At 41.0% G+C, this 12,320-nt stretch overlaps 1 protein-coding gene across 2 annotated transcripts in view; it reads right to left on the reverse strand.

The window, feature by feature from the left end:
* The window catches only part of kmt2a (lysine (K)-specific methyltransferase 2A), a 40,707-nt gene extending 29,769 nt beyond the window's left edge, over window positions 1-10,938 (reverse strand). The window contains exon 1 of one of the 2 annotated variants that reach the window (XM_005157583.6): window positions 10,647-10,902. In XM_005157583.6, the coding sequence (XP_005157640.1) occupies window positions 10,647-10,892 (246 nt within the window). In that variant the 5' untranslated portion in view covers window positions 10,893-10,902. 2 annotated transcript variants of the gene reach the window in all.
* Between the last annotated feature and the right edge of the window lie 1,382 nt (window positions 10,939-12,320).

Raw genomic sequence — 12,320 nt, forward strand, 5'->3', positions numbered from 1 at the left:
GAAAGGAAAAGTCCTGTAGATTACACTTATTTTACCAAAATAAAATATGATAATGCCTTGATATTTAATTAGGACTGCAAGGTCTGACATTGCTTAGACAAAAGTCTGGTCACTTAACAGCAATAATGTACAGGAGAATATAAAGTCATGGTGCAGTGGAAAACTAATTAATATTGTGTATGACTCCCATGAGCTTGGTCGATCAAATCTATACATTTCTGCAATGACTCAAATAACCTATTAACATCATCTGATATGACAAAAAAAGTGTTCTTGCAGGATCCCAGAGTTCCTAAAGGTTCTTTGGATTCATCTTTAATGCTTCCTTCATCTTACCCCAGACAAGCTCAATAATGTTTATATCTGGTGACTTGGCTGGCCAATCCTGGAGCACACTGACCTTCTTTGCTTTTAAGAACTTTGATGTGGAGGCTGAAGTATGAGAAGGAGTTCTATCCTGCTGAAGAATTTGTCCTCTTATGTGGTTTGTAATGCAATGGGCAGCCATATGTTTTGATACCTCAGGCTGTTGATGTTGCAATCCACTCTGCAGATCTCACGCACCCCCTCATACTGAATTTAATCACAAACCTTGATTTTTCCTTCACTAAACTTGATTGACTTCTGTGAGAATCTTGGCTCCATGCGGGTTCCAATAGGTCTTCTGCAGTATTTGTGATGATTGGGATGCAGTTCAACAGATGATTCATTAGAAAAATCGACCTTCTGCCACTTTTCCAAATGATCAACTAGAAGTCAAGTTATTATTTGTAAATTGTTGCTCTTACAACTGGGACCGATGGCAAGACTTTTGTCAAATAGCTTTAGGATTTACTTTTAATAATTATAAATAACTGTGGGTCTAGACTGATTCATCATTAAATCAGTCCTCCGCACATCAATAACTGTCTGATTTAGCTCAGCTATCAAATCTGACCCTCGAAGACTACGCAGAATAGTTCGAACTGCTGCGCGAATCAATGGTACAACCCTTCCTACTCTTCAAGAGCTGTACTTATCCAGAGCAAGCAGAAGGGCTACCAAAATCACTCTGAACCGCTTACACTCAGCCTCTTTGAACTGTTACCTTCTGGTAACCAGTGCTACAGAGCACTGTGCACCAGAACAGCCTGACACAAAACAGGTTCTTCCCTCAGGCAATCCCTTTCATGAGCACTTGATGATAACAATTATGAAACAAACATCACTACTTGCTATACACTTCTTAAACACTTATCTAACAACACACTTTACATGTCAATTTGCACAACAGCTGCACACATAGCGTTGTATATAGTACTATACCTGTACATACAATCGTCAGTTTGTGTATTTGCATACAATACTTCTATTTTTAAAATATATTTATTATCTGTTTTTTGTCCTGTCTCTGTAATTCTGTTGCACTGTAGAAGCTCTGTCACGAAAACAAGTTGCTTGTATGTGTGAACATACCTTGCAATAAAGCTCTTTCTGATTCTGATAATTCTCTTAGGCCCCGTTTACAATGTCAGGTCTTAATGCCCAATTCCGATTTGTTGCCTATATCTAATTTTTTTTGCCCATCCGTTTACACATTGTTTTAATTGTGACACATCTAGGGCCAGACGGAATCTGCAGACGTTTTTTGCCATTTCTGCTGAGAATTTTGTTAAAAGTCTGCAGATTTCTGCTGAATTATTTTCTGCAGAGTATCATAACTAAAACCTTAATATATGAAATAAAAATATCTTTTAAACTTTTATTTAATGTTTAAAATGCAAATCCAATTAGATTCACTTTATTTGGTAAAGCAAGTTGTCATATAAGATATCTAGTAAATGACTAGATAAAAAAAATACTTTTTACTATAGTAAAAATATTACTGTACAAACGGCATTGTACATAAATCAGATTAACATTTTTACATTAGTCAATAATATTACTGAAATTAATTTAAAAAAAAACTGAATAAATATAGGTTTACACACATTTATTACACACGGGTGGGCCTACCCATATCCAGTTCATGTTTACACTTGCTATACCATTTACGATGTTACGCATGCATAAAGGCGGGATCTGGCATCTGTGCCACACTACCCAAGATGGAAGAAATTGTCTTGTTTTTAGCTCTGCGAAATATGCAGAGTGTAGTATAAGATGTGAATGGTTCAGTCCAGATTTACCCCCACGCAGTTTATGTAATGGTATAGCTCTGAGGTGTGTGTGTAGTTGAAGATGTAGCATTTGCCTGTGTGTGAACTGGTGTTAGAGCCCGCAGTGAGTGTATTAATAGCGACAAAAAGCAAAAGTTACAACACGAAGTTCGCCCAACTTTAAAAATGATTTTGAGGTGGGAAAGGGCCGTCATCGCAGCTTGCACCTATGGTTTATATATGGTGTCCTCCACCATTCAGAGGAATTTGTTGGTTCGAGAGAGATCTCAGGTCTGGTGGGAACAAATTGTGGCGACTGATTTCTTTCCTCCTCCATGTTTCCTCTGTTGTTGTTGTTTACCACTTTAGTGTTTCCTCACACGCTCTTCCTTCTATGTCATTAAACCGTGGAGAAGCACCACATTGTTGCAAGTTTAATAACATATAAAACGGAATGCCTCAATAAATCTGATCTGACTGTTTACAAGACAGTAGCATTGTCACATATCCAAATTATATCTGATTTATTTCCACATTTGAAGGAGGCCTGAAACTGATCTCAGAATATCCGAATGCGAGCTTTTTATTTCGGTTTACACGGCCATAGAACAGATCCGATCTGTGTCACATAGGTGCAAAAAATCTGAATTTGGTAAATGGGGCCTTAGTCTCTCCAGATAAAAAGTGCTGTTTGATAATGTTAAAAATTGCATATTACAAAAGTATAAGTGTGAGAGTTGGGCAGGCATTGCAATATTTCATTTTGGAGAAACTTCTCCTTTGCGTAAATGTGTCTAATATGGCATCATGTTAACAACCTCATCATGTCTTGAATTAAAAGAATAGTTTGATTATTCATTCATTCATTTTCTTGTTGGCTTATGCTGCGTTCACACCAGATGCGGAACGCGCGTCAAGCGCGAGTGATTTACATGTTAAGTCAAGGCAAACGTGCGAATAGACATCATGCAGCGCGATAGGCGCGAATGACGCAAATTGCGAGGGGCGATTTGAGCGTTTTGCGAGTTTGATGCGATTAACGAGCGTTTCGCGCGAATCTCGAGTTCATTCAGCCGCGTTAACCAATCAGAAGCTTGCTCTAGTGGGGGTGTGATTGTGACGTAGAATCTGTTGATGGTGTCCCGGGGGAAATCCTCCAGGCGACACCCACAACAAGTCATTAAACTGGGCTTGGCTCAGTCAGAAGCACCGCTGAAAGCCTCCATGATCCAGGTTCCATTTCTGGAGGAGTTTATGAGCTCACAGAGCTGGATGCACCTCTGAAAGCATGTAGTGGACTAAACGTATCAACGCGGTTTTTCAGCCTTCATAAAGAACATAAGCACTGCAATTGTCTTCATAAAATCCATGTTACCCTTTTAGCAAAGAAGCTAGAGTCACCGGGCAGACAGAAGCCCTGCGCCTCACGCGAATCCGCATCTGTTCTGAAGTGAATTTGACACGCAAATGAAGCGGGGTTTGACGCGCGAATGAAGTGGGGTTTGACGCGCGAATGAGGTGAGTAACCTCAAATGTTCACGCGGCAATTTACGCTTGAATAGCGCGATTTATCCGCACGTTCCGCATCTGGTGTGAACACAGCATAAGTCCCTTTATTAATCCGGGGTCAGCAGAATGAACCACCAACTTATCCAGTAAGTATTTACGCAGCGGATGCCCTTCCAGCCGCAACCAATCTCTGGGAAACATCCACACACACACACATACACACACACAATCATACACTACGAACAATTTAGCCTGCCCAATTCACCTGTACCGAATGTCTTTGGACTGTGGTGGAAACCGGAGCACTCGGAGGAAACCCACGTGAACGCAGGGAGAACATGCAAACTCCACACAGAAACGCCAACTGAGCCGAGGCTCGAACCAGCGACCTTCTTGCTGTGAGGCAACAGCACTACCTACTGCGCCACTGCTTAGCCCTCTAGATTGATTATCCAATTATGTTATTTGAGCTAGGCATGGGACAATAATCGTTTAAGGTATACCACGGTTGGAAAAGTCAAGGTTTTAAAGCCACCAAAACATTCTGTATTACCGTTCCTAAGCTATGTTTAAGATTTTTTTTTATTTACTTTTTTTTTTTAGAACTATAGTATCTCAAGCAAAAATGTTATCCAAAGCTGCTGTTTTAAATTGTAAATAAATCTGTGTTTTTGAAACAAATGATGACAGCAGAAGTCAGTAATTCATTTGAATTATATCCCCTGACATGTTTACTGCTTCAAAATATTTTTCACAATTCTCAAAACAAAATATATTGTGTTCAAAGCGGAAAAATGTTTTTTTTTTTTTTTTACCCAGACGTTTAAAAAGAATATATTTTAGAGCAGTAATCGCAATCCCGTAAAATACCGTATTTTTATCCAAGGTTATCATATGGTCAGAATCTTATACTGCCCCATGCCTAATTTAAGCGCTAATTCTGTTCCGCTTCCCACACCCTTTTTTTTTGACTATAGCTTTTTATTCTGCTTTTGAATGTAGGCTCCCAGAGCTACGATGATTTCATTGCAGCTCTACTGTTGAGCCGAAGGTGATAGAGTACTAGAGAGCTGTGAGCAGTGGAGCTCAAAGTCAGTGTGACACCATGAGTAGCTCTCAATGACAGCACGACTCTGCCTCAGGCACTCAAAAGCGCGCACACACACACACACACACACACACACACACACTCCCTCCTCCACCTTGTGTGTGAGGCTCACTGCAAGATGTAAACAACATCCTCTAGACATGAGGAGAGGGAGGAGGGATGGAGGAATGCAGGGCAGGAGAAACAGGGCACCACAGAGCATCATTCTGACCATATAGGCATGGAGCGAAGATGCCGCATGATGAAAAGGACCAGTGGCTGACAAGCACACATGAAAAGCTAATCTAAACAACTCACCCCCGCAATACAAGTTCTCTGACTATTCACTTTGGCTGCTCAATCAACACCCACGGCTGAGACCGAAGGAGTGGTGGTAGTGGGGGGTGAGCGTCGAAACTGGGCTCGAGAAAGTGTCACTCGGCTCGGCCAAAGCACCTGCTGCCAGAGCAGGATGGGGGGAAGAGAGATATCGGTGAAGGAGAAGGTAAACAAAAACACTTGTTTGTTATTCTCCTTCATTTGTGTTCTCTCATTTTCAAAAAAAAAACTAAACAAAAAAACACATACATAAATACAGGATAATTATTCATTCATTTTCTTTTCGGCTTACTGCCTTTAATAATCTGTGGTTGCCACATTGGAATGAACTGCCAACTTATCCAGCATATGTTATCCAGCATTATGCAAGAGATGCTCTTCCAACCCAACACTGGGAAACACCCACACACTCTTGCATTCACACATATACAAAAAAAAAAAAAAAAAAAAAAAAAAAAAAAAAAAAACACTAAAATAAAAACCGCTAAATTTCACGACCTATAATCCCTAATAATAACTCCTGTATAGTAGTCCCACAACATTGACACTCAATGACACTGGAATACCCTGTCAGAAAAGTCAAGTGGCTGTCAATGTTTTTTTTTTTTTTTTTATAGTTTCTGCTATAATGTTAATGCTGTGTTTACATTGAAGAGTATGGCCACTGTGTTAAATGCACATGATTACGATCTTATTGTCGCATTAGATCATTATGATAACATAATATATGCCTTCAGCTATTTCCTGAAGATCAATACCAAAAAATAACACAACTGGAATCACTCCAGCAGTCGCGATTGTCTGATCTCATATGAAGCAAGAAATCGCGAGGACATATGATGACGTGTGCAGGTACTGTAGTGCTGTCCCAATTCTTAGGGGTAAACTTTGAAGCCCTTCACCTTAACCCTCGGTTGCAAGGGCCGGAGTACAAAATAGAATTGGGATTGGGCCTTAATCACCTTTCACTTGTTTTAAACGTGTAGGAGGTCTTAAGATATCTTCTTTTTGTGTTCAACATAAAAAGAAACTTGTAAACGTTTAAAACATGTGAATGGTGAAACAAAGATAATGAGTAATGTTGAATTTTTGGAAACATGAAGACGATAAACTTTCTCCATTATGATTAAACTATGCATTGATTATAATCAACTATAACCCCAACTCCACATTCCATTTCCTGCTTTAGATTGTGACTACTGCAGATGCGCACATTGCAATATCGACGTGTACACTATTTATTGTGCAGCCCTACCTCAGTATATTTTAAGGTATGGTTATGAAAACTTCCAACCTTCAAACACGTGAAAATGCAGAGTAGCATCAGTTCATTCTTCCTTTTAAAAGAGGTAATGAAATACTTGTTTGTGCCACCTCTGAGTTCCCGTAAATAAAAAGGTAAACAAACAAGACTATTTGTTTACATAAACTCATTACATCCTGTTTTGAGCAGATGGTCAAAAACCCGGGAAAGTTGCTCAACATGGCATCTACAGTTCGCTTAAGAACTGGGCATAAACTGGCAAGCACACTGCAACCTGGCAACTCTCCCTCCCCAGAGCAGGACATAATTGCACTACTGTGTGTGTGGCCAACAAACACACACACGCACGCACACACACACGCACGCACGCACGCACGCACACACGCACACACGCACACACGCACACACGCACACACACACACACACACACACACACACACACGCACGCACACACACACACACACACACACACACACGCGCGCGCGCGCGCACACACACACACCCCTATAATCACAGAAAACCAAAATAACCACATCAAGACATGTAACTGATTATCATCTGTAAGCCCGGGGATATGTGATAGTGAGGCCTTTCAAAAATTCACTGAATCACCAATTTCTAAACAATGTGAAGTTTTGACAACTGCTGAGGCATCAGATTGCCTCAAAAAAATCCTGTGCAAAAGATAAACGCAACGCGGAAAAGCAAAGCATTAAATTGGGGTCAGACTGGTGGCGTTCAGCTCAGCCAAAACGGACAAACCCCAACCACTCACAGAGAAAGAAACCTGTCTGGTCATCACACCTCCCTTTCATCTCATATGAAAAATCATTTCGAAAACAAGTGGTTGCTGCTGAGCCTCCTGACACACTTTCAAAAGCATCAAGTGACATTTCCCTTGATGAGAGATACAGAACTGATGCTGCAATGTTGCTCATGCACCCACATTCAGAGCACCCAAAACTGAGAGCTTCTGAAACGGCATGTTCTAACACCTCACGCCCACACTAATGAAGAGCCATGGCTTTAAGATAAAAACAAAGATGCGCCTCCTGTGAGGTGTAATGAGGGACGTAAATTCACAGAGAACTGGTCCATGCGCTCAATGGCTGCCGAAGCCCCCACCCAGGCCAAAAAATAAAGTGAAAAGCGGTAGACGAAACCCCCTCTGCCCGCCTACAAAAACAGAATAAAGCCATGGATGGGACGGCCTGTGTCTAATTCCCCTCCCAGCGCTGTCCCAGGGGGAGGAGGGCTTGCTCTTCACCCTTTGATATCCACGTCTGTGCTCTTTCAGCTGCCTGCACTTCTTAAAGGCTGGAATAAAAGCAGACACAAAGCTTCCTGCTATGATCCACACGCTGTCTAGGGGACAGGGCCCTCTCCAGATAAATAGGCCAAACACCTGCTGGACTTTTTCCCTCCGTATAGGCCACACCATTCATTAGAAAGCAGCGGAGCAAAGCATTCATTTGCTGTATCCATTCAACTGCTTTTTTTGTATAAGGCCTTGATATTGATCCTCATTCTGCTTCTGTAAGCGGGGCTTTACTCTGGACATTAAAAGGCAAGCCAAATGGCGTCCCTCACAAAGAAGCCGATGAATGGAGACTTAAACAGGACACCTCCCGAAAGTAACAGTTGTCTAGCAAGCAGCCACCGACTAGTATTTGCACTTTAGATTTACGAGGAAAATATCTCAAATGTGGACGATCAGAGCGAAAGCGAGCAGCGTTTGGTGAAATCACAGCGGCGTATTACCTCTGTGTAAACATTTTTAAGCCATCCAAATGGGTTAATGAAGTAGTCTAAAAGGCAGCCATCAGAAGTAAAATCCTATTGGGGCCCTGTGGGCCCGTGCTGTTGGATTTGGGTCTGATGGGAAGGAGGGGCGGCGTGCTTCTGTTTACTGAGCATGCTACTGGCCTTAGGCTGCTCTGTGAGCTCAGCGGGCTGCGATGAACCAGAACAATCCTACCCAGGCACAACATCCCCTCTGAATGAAACTACAATGCTGTGTCCGCAACTCGCATGAGCTGCAAACTCCACTGGGATTTTAGCCGTCTGTCTGGCTCGTAGACTACTTGTACATTTCACAAATGTATTCATGTTTTAACGGAGCACTGTGCAAAAGGGCTTCAATTGTGTATTAAAGCACACTGAACTGTTACAATGATAGGGCATAACTGCTAATCGAAAAGCATATTCAATAAGAAAACAAAAAACAGAACAATGCTGTGGAAATTGCCATTTCCATACTTGTTAATACCATAACCAATAGCAGATACAACCAAAGTGACATCACAAGGAAAGTTGTTTTATATGTGCCATTTGATTAAAGCAGTTCTCACTTTTTCAGCAGTGCTGGCTTAAAAAAAATTAAGCAATTTAAATCAATTAAAACACATCTGCTAATTAAAAATAGTAATAATTAAAAACAAATAGCACTGGTTCGGTGTGATTTTCCATGGTAAACTAATCACATGTACACAAAACAGACTGAAGCAATGAACCCAGAGAAGCAGAGAACTGCATATTTTGCCTCATCTCAGTGGAGTAAACAGGGCAAATCTAGGATTTACTGAAATATCTCAATATATAATATAAAAAAAACGTCTCAAAAACATCATGTCTATGAACCTCACCAGCACGCTCTTAAATCTGCGCCACGTTTTCAAACCCAAAAATTTCCCGAGGCGAAACAGAGAATCCAGCACGCTATTTGCATGTTTCTGGTTCGCGCCCGCTCTTGTTTCGATCTCCCCGCGATTCAGATGCGCAGCGCTGTACTACCGAGAAAGGAAGATGGTAGTTTGTCACAGTACACACCCCCACACATAACAACCTTCGTCAAACGCTGCCCTTTTTATTACAGCCGCCTTTTGCACACCTCAAAACATTGCGTTTGGCGTCTTTGACTAAACATATGGTCCCTTCAGCCGCTGTGAGGTTTTGCACAGGGATCGTTTGATTCCGGGTTGAAATAAAACATTTTGTTCCGAATGCATACTGCTACTACGCAATATCTGAGAGGGGAAAAAAACATGTCCACCTCCCATTTTCCCGTGCATCACGGGTGCTAACAAGCTAACGCGTTAGCCAGCCTCTCGAGGGTGAAGGAAACCAAACACCAGAGCTTTAAAATTTACACGCTGCAAACTTTTGGAAGTGAACGAATAATTTGTGAACATAAATCCCATTCTCCACAACAAACACAGACCAGGAAGCATATTTTTATAGCAACGATGTTTAGGCTACTAGCATCCATTTCTCAACCCAAGCTAGAGGGCAATGTATAACTGAAGAAAATAATACCAGAAGTGCACATATGGCCAGTCACAATAGTTTTATAAACAGAACATTACACATTTTAAGTTTAATCTTCATTTTTGCGTGGGTCAAGACTGTAAACTTGAGTTTAAAAACCAAACAGACTACAGCTGGGATAGATGCACTCCTGCGTGCTATCGCTAAATGCTCAGACAACAACAACCAACTGGCACCAGGTGTTCAGTCCTGCTCGAATCTGATCGTTTATGCTTCTTGAGAAACCATAACCTAGTTATTTCACTACAAGAGGAAAGTTCCGTTATACACCCACCAAGTGTCTGAACTAAGTTGTCTTTAGGTGAACGACACGCCGTGAGCTAACCTGGCAGTTTAAGACGGATGTATGTAGTAGGGTATAATTTAATCTCGTTATGAGTGAAAACGCAGTTTAAAAAGAAACAGTGCAGTCGATGGTTGCTAACGTTACATATTTTTAAACGTCATCCTTTATTAATCCTTAGATACATCAGAGACTCACAAGCTACGAGCAAAGTTCAGTATTTTGATCACTTTTAGCTTAAAATGGTTTTCATGATGTTTAACGTAAAAAAAGCGGCGATAAGCGAGACTCAGATTTGAATTGAAGCAAGTTCAAGCCAAAGCAACCTTCAGTTATCTAGCTTCACATCTCCATCCTGTCAAAAATGGACGCAAACTCCTCAGGGTCACTAAATATGATGCTAGATCGCCTCAACATAGACAACTGGACTACAGAGAAGCAGCAACACCAGTCGTTAGATAGAAAGAGGTGCATGTTTTGATGTGGGCTAGCTAGCAGTTTAGCCTGTCAGTGGTGGTCCCATAGTAAGAAAAACAGCACATGGATGGAGGCATGTGTCTGCTGCGCAGCAAAATAACTAGCACACTCACTCACTCTCCTCACTTAGCAACTTAGAGCTGCTACTCAGCCGCCGAGTTATTTTGCAATTCCTGCGTTGATCATGAATGAGGCTAACGCTTTAGCCAGGGTCCCGCTTACCTCCCCGCTACTGGAGCCGCTCGACTCCCCCAAAACATCCCGAAATTTCTGCAGGTTGCTGCCGATGGCAGCGGACACTTGCAACGCAGCGTCGAAACCGGGCCCGAGCCCGTTCGCGTTCGGATTTGTTCCCGCGCTGATAAGGAGGGAAGCATTGACTCGAATTCGGCCCGCTTTCCTCCCGGTGCCCGAGCTGCTGCTCCCTCCGGGCCGAGCAGGGAACCGCCACCGACAGCTGTGCGCCATTTTACACTCTGCCTGCCTGCCCTAGGATCAGGAGCTCAGTGTGGGTGTAGCCCCGAACGAGCGATCTCAGCACACGGCAGCTCGCGTCTAGCGGTCAAAATGGATTATCCATGTTTCGGGGCGGTGGTACCGAGGACCCCGACGAGATCCCAGCGCAGAGTACGCGCTCAATGATGTTTTTACGCAGGTTCGTCGGCGATACTCAGGGGAGGAAAAAAAAAGTATATTAGGCAGACCGACATTTAGTCAAATTTAACTGGGTAATCAGTATACTTTATATAGACCTTTATGGTTCCGTCTTTAAGAAATTAGGTAAATAAAAATACTTAAGTTTAAAAATATATTTTTTTAAATAGTTTTTTTTGTCTGATATGGTTTCAGTTTGCAGAAATGACACTGAATCGACGCACAGCTATCGTCACCAAACGCAACTGCATAAAGAAGTGTCTAATTTACAACCAAGTGCATCTTTAATTGCCCAATTTCCAATTAAGTCTGATTCCACACAAACACACAAATTAATCAAATCAGTGAAAGACTTTGACACCTAAGAAAAAGAAAGTACAATTTGAGCATCATAGTTTTTAATTAAAAAAAAGAGTTAATTACAATACACATATTCTTTTTAATCTTAATCCAACATTGGAGCAAATATAAACAAGCCATAAGCACAATTAATGATTTAATAGGCCTACTGTCATTTTCAGCAGTTACTTTTCTAAGAATCATCCGATACCACTGTTGAAAGTCTTGCACACTCGATAGGGACACAATGGTATGTAAAATATATGGATCATGCATACTTTTCTGTGCTATTTCAGTATAGTACATCTTCGTGAGAAAATGCTCAGATAATTATAATGTAATAAATAATAATTATGATTCACCACTAAAAAAGTATCCTCATGTTGAGCATAAATAGTTAGAGTAACCTATGCACAAAACCAAGAATCCAGGTGTTTGTCCAAATTGTTGAATTCTTCTTTTAGCTGGATGGACTTTCTAAATAAACGTTGTAGTTTTTCCATGAGACATCATTTGATCATCTCTTCATTTTCGTCTCATACTTATGCATTTCACTCTTAAATCTTCAATATACAAGATGATGAATACCAACACTGTCTACAAATAACCCTAAAAGCTAATAAACATATTTTAAAAAGCAATACTTGCCCTGCTTCTTGTAGATGTTTCCCTCCAAAATGATAAGCTACTTCCTGATACCAGATTAACAAATATATATATATATATATATATATATATATATATATATATATATATATATATATATATATATATATATATATATATAATTGTGTTCTAGGACTGCACAATTTATCATTTCAGCATTAACATCGCAATGTGCGCATCTGCATAAGTCACATAGCAAGAAATGCAATGTTGAGTCTGAATTATAGCTGATCAGGA

The sequence above is a fragment of the Danio rerio genome, chromosome 15, assembly GCF_049306965.1.
Source record: "Danio rerio strain Tuebingen ecotype United States chromosome 15, GRCz12tu, whole genome shotgun sequence".
Taxonomy (NCBI): Eukaryota; Metazoa; Chordata; class Actinopteri; order Cypriniformes; family Danionidae; genus Danio; species Danio rerio.